This window comes from Halichoerus grypus, chromosome 1, assembly GCF_964656455.1.
Source record: "Halichoerus grypus chromosome 1, mHalGry1.hap1.1, whole genome shotgun sequence".
Taxonomy (NCBI): domain Eukaryota; kingdom Metazoa; phylum Chordata; class Mammalia; order Carnivora; family Phocidae; genus Halichoerus; species Halichoerus grypus.
In genome coordinates this window covers 197960719-197974021 of record NC_135712.1, presented here as the reverse complement: position 1 = coordinate 197974021, position 13303 = coordinate 197960719, and the positions used below count along the sequence as shown (strand labels likewise).

At 61.4% G+C, this 13303-nt stretch overlaps 1 protein-coding gene across 2 annotated transcripts in view; it reads left to right on the top strand.

The window, feature by feature from the left end:
* Window positions 1–2161: 2161 nt before the first annotated feature.
* Window positions 2162–13303, top strand: part of SEMA3F (semaphorin 3F) — a 29610-nt gene continuing 18468 nt past the window's right edge. The window contains exons 1-2 of one of the 2 annotated variants that reach the window (XM_036091970.2): window positions 2162–2719; window positions 6640–6799. In XM_036091970.2, the coding sequence (XP_035947863.1) occupies window positions 6688–6799 (112 nt within the window). In that variant the 5' untranslated portion in view covers window positions 2162–2719; window positions 6640–6687. The remainder of the gene's footprint in view (window positions 2720–6639; window positions 6800–13303) is intronic. The other variant, XM_036091971.2, reaches the window with a different exon arrangement.

Below are 13303 nucleotides of genomic sequence, written 5' to 3'. Positions count from 1 at the left end.
ACTCCTGAAAAGGCCACCTTTTCCTAACACCTCAGCCCAGTGGCTACAGGCCTCCCCACTTCTCTCCGTCGCCTCTTCCTCATCTGTACAGTGGGGACAGCAGGACCTGCTTCTCGGAGGAGCTGCGAAGTGCCTGGAAGTAAAGAACCATAAACTCTGCTGGCATACAGGGCCTCCCAAGCTGGCTGGGACTCCCATCCAGGGTTGGTTTCAAGCGCCTCTAGGCCCCTACCTTGAAGGCAAATTGCGGGAGGGTCTACTATATTCCTCCCAATAATGCATATCTCTTACATGCATAATAACATAATGGCCAACCTGGCACGGACACCAGGCGGGGGTGAGTGTGGATTCCCTGCTGCGATGAGTGCTTTTATTTCCATTACTCAACCTTGTCATGTTGCTTAGGAAAGCACTGGCATTCCGTTGTGTGAGGTGGTCTCTTCCTCTCCCCGTGCGCTGTCCCCCGGCCCCACTGCCCCTTCAGAAGGCCTCCCCACACTAGCTCCATTCTATGTGTCTGAGGGGAGCTCCATGGACACATTAATTGAGTCTCTTTTCTTCCCAACCCAGCACCCTGGAGTCTTTGGTAAGTCCTAACAGTTCTGCTTCAGTGACCATGATGATGATCGTGCTGGGGGTGGTGACAGGGGTGGCCAGGCTAGAAGACGGGGGAGACCTGGGGTGGGGGGGAGTGGGGGAAATGTGGAAGAGATGGTGTTGGAAACCATGGTGATGGCGGCGCAGTGGTGCTGACCTCAGCGGTGACCCTGGTATAGAGGAGGTGGGACAAGGAGGGACAATTGTCACAGTGTTTTCAAGGAGACCTGACAGAGAAGAGGGGTGCAGGCACTGTCTCTAGAGCCACCATAACTCCAGGCTGGTGTTTCCTTGCTTCAGATGGTATCTGCTTGGAGCCTGCGGGCCAGCACTGCAAATCCCGGGCAGGAGACCCTCACCTGGGCTCTTAACATGGCACAACCAGTCAGTAGGTCAGAGGGAGGGATGCCTTCTCCAGGGCGTCTTGTTAGCCAGGGAGAGAACGGGGTGGGGGAAGAGGAAGAAGGGGAGGGAGAAGGAGGAGAGGGAGAGAAAGAGGAAAAAGAGAAGGGAAAAGAGGGGGAGGGAAAGGAGGGTGAAGAGGAGGGGAAGGCAGAGAAAGAGGAGAGAAGAGGAAGGAGGGAGGAGAAGGGAGAGGACAGGAGAGGGGAGAAAGAGGGAGAAAAGAAGCTAGGAGAGAGGAGGAAGGGGAGGGAATAGAAGAGGGAGGAGGGAGAGGAGGAAGGAGAGGACAAAGAAGGCCCATGCCCCTTGGGACCTCAACAAAGTGCATGGGGCAGGGCTGAGCTTGTGGTCCTGGTTGGTAAGGCCATGGCCTTGGGGGTTGGGTTGCGTGTCAGGTCCCTTCCTGGGATCAGGGGAGGCGTTTTGGCTCAGTTGCTGGGCCCTTGGGTCATCGTGAGGCCATGTGAAAGCAAATGTCCCTTTTAGGAGAGGAGGCCCAGCCTATCTGGCTTCTCTGGGGGTATGGAACTATAAGGAGTGGATCCGTGGGGCTGCTGGTTTGAAATAGGGCTGGAGGCTGGGGAATTACGGATAGCCCTGGAGTGCTTGGGCAGAGCAGTGAGGCTGGGCTGCTGCGACCTGGCCTGGGCTGGAGGCAGCGAGCAGGTCCAGCGGTGCCAGCCGTCCCAGGGGCTGCACCGCCACCTGCTGAGCGGCTGGGGCAGTCCTGGGCCCTACGCTGCGGGACTCACGCGCGGGGCCCGGCGCGGCCCGCAGCAAGTGGGAAGGAGTGACACGGCAGAGGGTGCGCAGGTGAGCGCAGGCTCGCTGCTCCCCGGCGCGCCCGCCCTTCCCGCCAGGGAGTTGAGTGCCGGGGTAAACACCAGGCGCGGTGTGCGCGGTGTATCCACGGAGAGACAAAGCCAGGGCGGGGCGGGGGCGCCGCCCGCGAAGCCGGGGCGGGGGCGCGGGGTGCAGATTAGTCTTCCCTGGCGCGGGTTGCCCCACCGCCCGGGAGCCCCGAGCCCAGCCCGCGGACAGGTGGAGCGGGGGCGGGGCGGCGGCCGGGCGGGTCCCGCCCCGGGGGTGGGGCCGGGCGGGGCGGGCGGGGCGGGGCCGCGCTATGCAAATGTCGCCCACGGGCGGCCAATTGCCGGCGCTCCCCGCGCGGCTCCGAGCGCCCCGTCCCGCCGGCGGCCGCGAGACCAGAGCGAGCGAGCGAGCGAACGGCCGCGGTCCGGCGAGCCCCGAGCGCAGCGCAGGGCCAGGGCGCGCCGCGAGGAGCGGCGCAGCCCAGCGCGGCCGCCCGGCCCCAGTCCAGCAAGCAGGCGAGCACCACCGGGCCGAGCCAAGCGCAGCGCCCCGAAGCCGAGCGCGCGCCGTCGCCCGCGCCCCGCGCCGGGGAATGCGCCCTCGGCGCGCCGGCCAGGGGGCGCCCGCAGCCCACCCGGGGGGAGGCGGCCCCGAGCGCCCCTGAGCCTTCCCATGGCCCGGGCTAGGGCCCGGGGCCTCGGCTGCTGACGCGCCCGAAGCCCGCGGAACCCGTGAAACCCGGGCCGCGGCGTCGACCCCGGCTCAGGCACAGCGGCGAGAGGGCGCGGGCAGGGCCATGGCCCCGGGGGGCCGCTAGCGCCGGCCGGCCCAACCGGGAGCCGCTCTGTCGCTGCCGCCGCCGCCCCCGCCGCCCGGGAGCCCAGGCCCCGCTGCCGCGGAGGAGGTGAGTGCGGCGGGAACCGGGAGGGAGCGGGCAGGCGGCCGGGCCACCCCGCGATCCCTCTGGGACCCGCGGCACTGCAACTCTGCGGAAGTGTCCGGGGCGCGGGGCTCGGAGAGGCCCGGGACGCAGAGGCGGTAGGACTTGAGTGGGCGCTGTACCTGTCCAGGCTGCCCGGACCCTTATCATCGGTGCGACATGGGGATATGTGGATGATGTGTCCTGCGGGGTCACCAGTGTGCAAAGCAACTTTTTCTCATAAGATTCTGGGTGGGTGGGTGCTCGCACGCACCACACCCCAGCCCCACGTTCCTGGAGCGGGAGTACGGACGCCCCTCTGGCTCAGCTCTCTCCCACTAAAGCCTCAGGCAGAGCTCTTCCCCTTAGGTGCGTCTGCCCTGCCTCAGTGTCCCGATCCGGTTCGTCTGCTCCGAGGGAAGCGCTATACCGGCAGCCCCCACGTGGAGGGTCCCCCAGATCAGCAAGGCCGGAGGACCTCCAGCCCTGAAGCTTTTCTCCCAACACTGTGCTAGCCCCTTGACCCCCAGCTACCAGCTTGGGTTTGCTTTTCTAGCAGGGAGTCTTGCTTGGCTTAGGGGCCTGGCTGTATGCGGGGTGTAGGTGAGCTGGGAGAGCCTGCGGTTAAGTGCCCTATTTGGGCAGGCTGGGGCCCCAGTGGTGAAATGGGCAGGGGACTCTAGGAGCTTGGTGGGCTCACCTAGAACAGGTGGGACCAGAGAGTGTCAAGGTGGCCTGGGAATGAGGCAGACCTGGCAGGATGGGTCAGCTGGAGCTAAGGCTGAGGTCCTGGCTGCTTAAATAACTTATAATTCTTGAGATAACTGTGTTGAGAACACCATCCCATGAACACCGGGAGAGGGGGGTGACCTGAAGGCACTGGTGTGTCCACCCTGGAGCTGGGCCAGGTTGGGGGTTCCTGACCTCCTGAATTCATCCAGATTGTCTCCCAGAAGCCTCTGTCCTGGTTGCAGGGATAGGGAAATTGTATCCAGGGGTTGGAGGCTCATCCCAGTCCAGGGGGTTGGATGGAGCTGGGGCCTTTTCCGAGGCTGCACGGGAAGTGTGCCTGGACCCCTGGGGTAAGGTGTGCTGGAAGGCTAGAGCCCTGGGCAAGCCTACCCCTTCTGCTGACCCTCAGTTCTGAAGGAGCCAGGCCCGGAAGTGCGGGGGTGTAGGGAGAAAAGGCCAGCAGCCTAGCCTCAGTGCCCCCCATGCTCTGGTAGGCATACCTTGAGGGAAAGGATGAAGCTGAGCCCAGGTGACCTTGACTGGGAAACCCCTGATCATGAAAGGGGGGTTTCAATCCCAGCTATGGTGGGATGGCTCTGCTTCCTGGTCCATGGGGTGTTGGGGGAGGGGAAGCCAAGGATCCAGAAAGGAGCTCTGGCCTGCAGGGGTGGGGGTGGGTACCGGAGGGCTGGGGTGCTGTTAATAATTTCATCTCCATGTTCCCCCGCAGCCCCTGCTCCTGCCTCCCTTCCATCCAGGCAGTTCTTAGCTCAGAGGAGCTAACCTCCCTTCTCTGAGGCAGGCTGTTCACCCCCACCCCCCAAGCCTGGGAGATCTGGATCAGGCTGGACGATTCGACCACCTAGCCCCCTGCCCTACCCCCAGGTGCCTCCGGACCCCCTTGTCTGGCCGCCCCTTCTCTGCACCCCTTGCCAGCCCCAGCTCCTCGGTTCTTTGTTCGAACGTCTCTCCTCCGTCCCTCCCTCTCTCCTCCCTCTCTCCTCCTCCCTCCCGCCTGCCTCCCTCCCTTGCTCCCTCCCGCCAGGCTTCTTTCCTTCTTTCTCTGCTCTCTTCCTGGTGGGCTCCCAGGTGGCGGTGGCTGTTCCTTCTCTGTCCACCCACCTGGCTCGCCTGACTGGGGGCTTCTCTGGGGCTGGGGCTAAGTGGAATGCATCTAGGGGCTGGCAGAGGGGAAGCGACTGTGGAAATGTCCTTCCCTTCCCTCTCTCTGTCCCTCTCTTCCTCTTCTTCCCTCTCTCTTCTCTCCTCTTTTCCATCCCCCTTGCTTTCCAAAGAGGGGTCCTGGACTTGGGTCTGAGGCCCCAGCAAACTTGAACATCCCCCATTCACTCCTTTAAAGGGCCAGAGCATTATGGGAGGTCCCTGTAGGGACCCAGTGGGGCAAAACCTTCCATCTTCCTGGCTACCTTGGGGGCACTCTAAAGCTGTCCTTAGTGACCCTGACCTTGTTACCATGAAAATGGATGCAGGGGAAATGAGGTCATGGGGTGGGTGTAAGTCATCCTGAGCCCCCTGATACATAGGATCAAAGGTCTCTGAGGGACCCAGACTGCAGTTGCCCCCCCCAAGCCAGGACAGTGTTCCCCAGCTTCCTTGAGCCCCACCCCACTAGCAGGTCAAGTTCTTGAGCAAACACATGCTTGTGTGGACGTGTGTGGGCACGCAAGTGTGGACGTGTGTATATCCACAACTGTGAGTGGGGGCCTCCCAGGTACACCCCGGGGGCGATGGTGGTTGCACAGCCCTTCTCCCTAGCTGCCCCCTCTCACCAGAGCCTGCGATTCAGTCAGCACCAGCTTGGTGCCCCAACAGCCTGGGGGAGGGGCTGGTTCTGGTTCTCCGCTCCCTCCACCAGCCTCCCCAGGAGGGAGCATCTGGAATGGGGGATCTTGAAGTTAACGTGAGGGGGGATTCCCACAGAGGGCACCACCTGGGGAATGGGCCAGGAGGCCTGAAGCCGCACTTCCTGTCCGAAGAGCCACCAGTGGTTTGCCCGGGGCAGGAAAGGCTAGGGCTCCAGGGGACAGGACAGACGTGGGTCGAGGGAGGGCCCCTGGGTCTGTTGAGTGGGGCCTGACAGATGCGGAGCCGGGGCCTTGCCTCAGCATATGTCAGCCGGTGCGGGGGATCAGCAGGCCGACAGGCGTCTCACCCCAACTCCGGGGTCCTAGAAACGGGCCTAGGGTCCTGCTTCCCATGGGAAAGGGGAGTAGGGCAGATCTGGAGGACGGGGCCCACACCGTCATTCTCCGTGCCCCCACCCCCAGTGTATGGGGGGGCCGGGAGCTGGCGCTGGTGTTTGCCGGGAGGGAGCAATATGTTCCGACAACTGGTGCTGGGCTGCGTTTACCCAACGCCAGCCTGCCTGGGGAGACAATATTTGAAAAACATAGTCTCAAAACTTGGACCTGCTGGGGGTTCTGCTGGGGACACTGAGGTTGGCTCACACCCTGCCCCAGGCCTGCTGGCTATCCTAGCTCCCCTTTCTGTGCCCTCTAGAGGCGGAGCTGGAACTTTACCTGGCAGGAAGTCCTTCCCTACATCTGACCTGGATCCCTCCTGCTGTGATTTCAGTAAAAGTAGACCCTGCTATTCTTTGCCTCTCCTTTTCTGGCTGCTGTCTCTTCCATTTTAGGCTGTCTATGTGTGTCTCACTTAGCCTCCTCTCTCTCCCATGCCCCCTACCCCAAGAACCAGGTCGAGGTTCCCTTGTATCGGGAGGAGAGGTTTGGCTGGGGCAGGCAGGACTGGCTCCGTCTCTTCCCCCATTTCTGGAGGTGGGCGAGGGAAGGAGCAGTCCGTTTGGTTGGGGGTGGGCACAAGGGAGAGAGCCTGCTGGGGACTGGAGGGAGCTGTAGGATGACCTGTTTGAGCAGGACCCTGTGAATGGAATTCAAGATGCTGGAGAGTGGGGCATTGTTTGAATCTCCAGTGGCCCCTATTAGCTCTGGTGACCCCATGCTGCACCTGGTTGCTCGGTCTTCAGGCCCATTGGCTACGCCTTCCCAGACAAAGGCAGGGACCAGAGAGTATATAAGGTTTGCACACTGGGGCATTCATGGCCCCAAGCTGAGGATGTGGGCAAGGAGAGTTGGTAGGGCAGGACTCCCCCATCTGCCTCACATATTCTGATACTGATTCCTCCTTCCCAGGTGTCCAGATAGCCCAGCCAGCTTCCTGGGCCCTAGGCCCCTCCCACAATGCCTGTCGCTGGTCTCCTCCTCTGGGCTTCCCTACTGACTTGGGCCTGGCCAGCCACCCCCACCCAGGACCACCTCCCGGCCACGCCCCGGGTCCGGCTCTCATTCAAAGGTAAGAGACTGCCTTGCTGGCCTCCAGCATCATCTTCTGTCCACAGCACTTGGCCCGCTGCAGAGGCGACAGGAAGAGGCAGGGCGGAAAGAGACACTTTGTGCAGCCACATGGGTTGCCCTGGGTATGTGGGTGGGGAGAAGCGGGCTGGCGGTAACTTGCTGGGAAAGACTAGAGAATGGGCCACGTGGACATTTCCGGGAAGTCTCCTGAGTCTGGGCCCCTTCTCGAGGCAGAAAGTGGGGTCTCGGGTCTGCAAAGCACCTCCCTCTGTGTGAGAGATAACTGGGGAGAGAGAGATGCCACTACTTCCAAACTTGTGTTTGTGGAAGCCCTTCCTCGCCGCTGTTCTGCATCTGGTCCTGCCCTGGGTGGGCCCTGAGGCAGAGGGTCAGGCGGTCAGGCCCAAACTGAGGCCGCAGGAAGCCGGAGGAGCAGGGAGCTGCTCTGCTGAGGGGTAGGTGTCCAGGTGGGAGGGGGTCCCAGGAAGCAGGGAGGGTGCTGTGGGCTGTGACCGGAGCGTGGGCCACCTGGCGAGTTCAGGCACAGCGCGTGCTATGTGACACGTCTGAGCTCCTGAGCTCCCCAATGAGCACTTTGCTCTGGGAGTCACTGGAAGGCTTTAGTGACGGGTTGGGGTCTGGAGAGTGAGAGACAGGTCCCCCAGCTCCATCACCTTTGTACCTCGCCCACTGGCAGGTGAATACACATGGCACACTCAGGGGTCCAGATGGCTCACTCACTAGCCACTTCCTCAAAGGTGTGTATGATCGGAAGGTTCTCCCCCCAGCCTGCCCCCTTGCCTGCGGAAGGGGGATGCTGGGACCTGGGGTCACTGCTGAGTTCTCTGGCCCAAGGTCACTTTGTCCAGCCGCCTGCCCTGGGTGGGGCCGACTCAGCCCTGGCTGGCCAGATTTCCGGGCACACATATTGGGGTGAAAGGCTGGGCTGACTTTTCCTTCCTCAGGTTTGGCTGAGGTCCAGCCTCCACCTCACCATGTTCCCATATCCCCTTGTCCCCATGTCCCCAGCAGAGCTCCTCCCTCTGTCCTCATCCCACCCTGTGAGTTGATGGGGGGAGTGGGGAGTGAATTTCGGACGATGTGCCCGGAAGGAGTCCAATGTGGGGCCTGAGGAATGGGCGGAAGTGTGATGGGTTTGGTTGTAAGAGCACCCCTCACCCCCAGGCCTCGGAAGGGGAGAAGTTTATTCTGCTGATAACTCCACCCTTCCCCAGTGGATTTCCTCAGAGCAGATTAATAAGTCTTGAAGGGGCCTGCCTCCCCACCCCCTTCCCAGCCCAGGGTGACAGCAGGGGGAGCAGAGCTTCCCCTCCCCCAACAGGGGAAGGGAATAGGGGCTTGTCTCCACGTCCCTGGGACCCTAGAACCCAGACATCCACTCTGGGTGTTATTTTTGCCATCACCCTGGAGACCCATGAGGGGAAGCAGGCAGGATAAGACATAGGGAGGTCCTCGGTATGCGCCTTTTAAACCTTCTCAGACCTCCAGAGACAAAGGGCCAACGACTTTCATTCCTGTTTTCCAGAGAGAGAAACTGAGGCTCAGGCAAGGGTAGGGCCAAGGTCAGGCGGGAGGCAGAGGCGAGGCCAGAAATAGAACCCTGGTGTCCTGGCCTCGCTGACGCCCACACCAGTCAGGTCGATTCCTTCTCAATTAGCTCTGAAGCTGACACCCGCAGTGACTAAAAGCCCAGCTTGCTGGCAGCCATCCTATGGTGCTGACCGCCGTGGCAGCCTGGGGTGGGGTGGGACCGTGGGATGCCGGGGGCCACCCTGTCCCAGGCCTCCGTGCCCTCGTACACACATGCTTCCCTGCTCTGCATGACCTTTCCCGTTCCCCGCTGATCCTGTGGCCTAGTTGTATGCTTACATGTCACTTAATTTAGCAGATGCTTGAGTCCCTACTTTGTGCCAGGCCCCGTGCTGAGTATCAGGGAGTCTGCAGCGACCAAGATGGGGTGCTCACAGTCAGACTGGCTGAAAAGATAATGGGCACCCAGTTGCTCAGTAGCACGTGGGAGCCCGGCACTGACGGTGCACCGGGCCCTGTGCATCCCCCCATGCTGGAGGGTCTCAGACTCGTCATGTACACAGAGTAAGGCTCAGTGAGGAGTAGGTCCTCACCAAGCATTTGTGGAGTGAGAATGGTACCAACATCCGTAGAAACTGGGATTTCACAGCCAGGCCAGGGACTGGGAAAGGGGTGGGAGCTTCTTCTCCCGGGTACACGGGAGGGGCACAGAGACGGTTGTCCTTAGAAGCACTGGTAGTCACTCTTGCTCTTTGCCTCAGTTTCTCTGTCTGTGCTTTGCCTGGATATAGCAGCTTGCATACCAGGCCCCAGGACTCAGCCTAGGGCAGCTAAAGGAACAAAGGCAGGAACTGGTCCAGGCTTGGGCTTGCTGCCAGTGCGTCCGCCTGGGTACCCCAGCCAGGCCTAGAGCCGAAAAGGTGTAAGGGAGCAGGGGCCCAGAGTTCAGTTAGAGTCCAGGTCGGAGCGGGGGGAGGCGGGGTGGAGGGTGCTCCTAGGGCCCATCTCCTGAGCTTCCATGAGCAGCACAGCCAAAGCCAGGTAGAAGTGAGAGGTCACGTGGGGAGGATTTCCAGGAAAGGTGAGGTGTTCCCTGAGAGCTCATGCTTGGGACCAGAGAGCCTGGGCAGTAGGACCCTTTCCTCCACCCACCCTGGCCTGGAATTCCCTTAACCCCAGAGTCCCTGGCCAAGCCTGGGAGAAAAAGCTCTCCCTTCCCCCGTCCTGAGATGACCCAAGCCAGGGGGCACCACCTCCCTCTGCAGCGAGGTGGTGTGAGCTCCCTGCCAGGTCCTTTGTTCAGCTTGGGGAATGTTTACTTTATCCCAGGAAGCCACGTCCACAGTAAGCCGCTGCCTGCCGCCTGGGCTGGCTTCAGTAAGGACGTGGGGCCAAGAGGTGTTTAGTGGGGGAAAGAGGTCCTGTGATGACACGAGGTGGCTGGGCTACTGGGGAAACTGAGGCACGCAGTAGGGAGATGGGGCGGAAGAGCCGGGAAGGATGAAAGTAATAGAAATAACAGTAGGTACCCATGATGCTAACCACGTGGTGTTCTCTCCAAGGCCTGAGGGATTCTCCCTGGGTTTCCTGTGAGGCTTCCCGTCACTCAGGAGCAGGATGAAGCTGGAGCCTGGCTCTGCCTGATGTCTGAGCCTGTCCCAGGACTGAGAGAGCAAAGGTTGGGGTGAGGGAAGCAGGCACAGCTCTCGACAGGGTTCCAGGATCCTACAGTGCTGGCCTTAGCCTTCCCAGCCTCATTTCCTAAGGAGAGGGCTGAGGTTGCCCTGGGTGGGCTTCTCGTGCCCTCTGCTTGTGGAAGCAGCAGCACCTGGGTTTGCTTGTTCCTGTAAATCCAACCCTCCATCACCCCAGTCCTCCACTGATCAGAGTCCCCCAGGAAGCTCTCTCCTTTTGGAGAAGGAAAGCCAAGGCCCTGGAGAGGAAAGGGCTCCTGTGTCCAGAGTGGCCCTGAGATTTGGATCTTCTCTAACTCTAGGCGTAACTGGCTTGCTCTGTGTGGAAGAACACTCTGCAGGTAGAGGGCGAATAGGGGGGTAGGTGCTGGTCACTGCTTGCCCACCCGCCTCAGCCCAGCCTCCGCGCCTCTGGGGCTAATGGCCCAGGATAGTGCCACTACTTACGTCATCCACATGTGACATCAGAGAGCCAGAGTGGCCAGGCCTCCTTGTTAGGAAGTGACGACATTGGAGGTTAGGAGAGGTCATGGCCCATTTACTTCACCCAAGGGGGATGAAGAGTGGGTGAATATGGGTTGAGGTGGAGGTGCCTTTAGCCTTGATGGAGCATTGCCCCACCCCCAGGCCTGACTGCATGGTGGGGGTGGGGTGAGGACCCGCCCTTGCCCCCCCTCAGGGGCTCCCTGGCCAGCCATTTGGGGGGGGAGGGCAGACACTGCGGCTAGGAGATTCAGAATAAGGAGGACGAGGAGGTAGGTGTGGGGAAGCCCAGAAGCCTGGAGGCCAGAGGGGGCACCAGGGAGCTCGGTCAAGGTGAGGTGTTTCTGATAGCTACAGTGGGATTTGGAGCTAGCAAACTGGGGAGGGCCAGTATTCCAGATGAGCCAGGAGGAGGAAGGTAGGAAGACCCAAAGCATGAACTTGAGCCCAGATTCCTGCATTTGGGATCTCAGTTTTCCAGGAAATGGGGACTGCCTTACTCCTGAGAAGGGACTTGGAAGTGGCCACTTCGGTGAGTTGGGAGGTTCTGGAGGCTGGCTGGCTGCCCCTCAGCCGGCCAGCAGTTGGCACTCGGAGAGAGTGGAGCAGGTCCTGTACTTGCCGAGAACCTGCCTGAGGCCCAGCCCCCGTCAGCCAGGTCAGGGCTGGGGGCCTTCAGCCGTGGTCCTTCCAGGTCCAGCCGAGCCTCAGATGGGCCTGCCGCTAGCTGGGCCTCAGCAGCATAGGCCTTGTCTCTGGTTCCCTGGCATGACGCCCGCCCCTCCCTCCCTGGCTCCAGCTTCCCTTGGCACTGAGCGAGGAGCTGGTGCATGCTCAAGGAGTAAATCATGTTCCTTGGCAGCCCCCGCTGCTTCGTAATCGTAAAGAATTTAAAGAGAAACCGCCAAGATAAAAATCTCATCCCAGCCCGTAAAGGTATCTTTCACCCCGTGGCTTGGGAGGCAGCAGCCTCGGAGTGGGCTCCTGGCTGTCTGCACCTGGGTGTGTGCGCCTCCAACCCTGTGACCCCTCCGGGGGCGGGCGGGGGCAGACGGTGTCTTCAGAGCTGTGGGTACTTGGCCCCTGATCCCTGGGAGACCTCCTGCTCCTCCCCCAGGACTTAAATTCGGGAGAATGCGCAGGTGGTGGTGGTGCTCTTTGAAAGGGCTGTCCCTGAAGGCAGACAAACCTCCATTCTGCCCTTGTGAGCTGTGTGACCTCGGGCGGGCGGCATAGCCTCTCTAGGACCTGGTCCCCCCCACCCCACCCCCGTGCCGTGTAAGGTGGGGACAGCAGTGGCCCAGTGGGAGCGACATCCTGAGGGCTCAGGCTGGCATCCCGGCCACGGTGTAGATCTTGAGCAGTGAACCTTCCTGTGTCCCTTCTGTAAAATGGGCATGACAATGGGGCTGAGCTCACTGTGCTACGGGAGGATCAACTCTTCGAGTGCAGTTCCAGCCCCGGGGAAGGAAGTCTCAGGAACTAGGAGCCACCCTGAGGGTGGCAGAGGGGCAAGGGCGGGTCCTGGGGGAGGCCCAAGGAGTCCTGCACTGCCTCAACCCCCCCCCCCACATTTCTAACCTTTGGTGAAGGTGACGGTGTTTGGAAAGGACTGCAGGAGGTACCCTGAGCCCTGTGCCAGGAGTGGGGTCACGTGGAGATAGGGTGCCCCTACCGTGGGCATCCAGTCTGGCTTCCTGGAGGAGGCTGCATCTCAAACAGGGGAAGGGAGACCGTGGGAGGGAAGAGCGGGAACAGCGAGGTGCGTATGGCAAGACACCTGGGGAGAGGGCAGGATCCTGGATGGAGCCTTTGCACTTGCTCCCTGGGGTTTTTAAGCTCTTTGTTCCTCTTGACAGAGGCACCAAGTACATACTGTGAGGAAACTCCAGTGAGACAGACGCATTGGGGAGGGGATGCCTTGGAGGGAGCTCCCCCCGCCCAGATGAGCTGCCCACTCTGATGGGGGCCCGTGAGCAGCCGCAGCGACCCCTCCTTGAGCGCTGGCCCGGCCCCTGCGGCTTGTGCTAGGGGCGACCAGACGTGGGTTGCTCACTTGGGCATTTGCATCACTGGGCTGAGAACAAGGTTTCCCAGCCTGGCCTGGTGCTGTCCTGGGAGTCTGAGCCCTGTCTCAAGGGAGCCCTTGGAGTTTTGGAGAAGCAGAGAAGATTCCTGCTGCATTTTTCTTAGAAATAGCAAGAGGGCTTTTGCCAGAGGCCTGGATGCCAGAAGGCTCCAGTCTGAATCCAAAGCTCAGCTCACGTGGGTGCCTGAGCTTGGCAGGCCTGCAGCCACCAACCCCTGCCCCCCCAACATACCCCAGGCTGCTGAGCAGTCTCAGGGAGAGGGTGGAGGCCTCCTAGGCTCCAGACGCTGACCACTGGTCCTGGCCCAGCGAAGAATGGGCCTGGGTGGCGGCGGCTGTCTGTGAGGGAGGGGGCCTCAGCTAGGCCGACTCGTGGCCTTCTCGCTGGGGCTGCTGGAAAGTGGGGCTGTCTGCTACCGCTCGGCTACCCCTCTGCCGGGCAGGGACAGCCCCAAAGCAACTGCCCCTCCAGGGGTCAGGGATCAGCTCCAGACCCCCCCGCCCCCACTCTTCTTCCTTCCTTCCTCCCCCTCATCCCCCCTTGCCTCCACCCCCTCCCATCCCCACCCTGACCCCTCCTTGGCTTCCTACCCGGACACGCTCTTTCCTCTGAGGTCCCTGCACCCAGCCAAGAGCCATGTTTCTTTCCACTTAGGGCTCGGTGCTGATGCTCTCATTTCCCTCC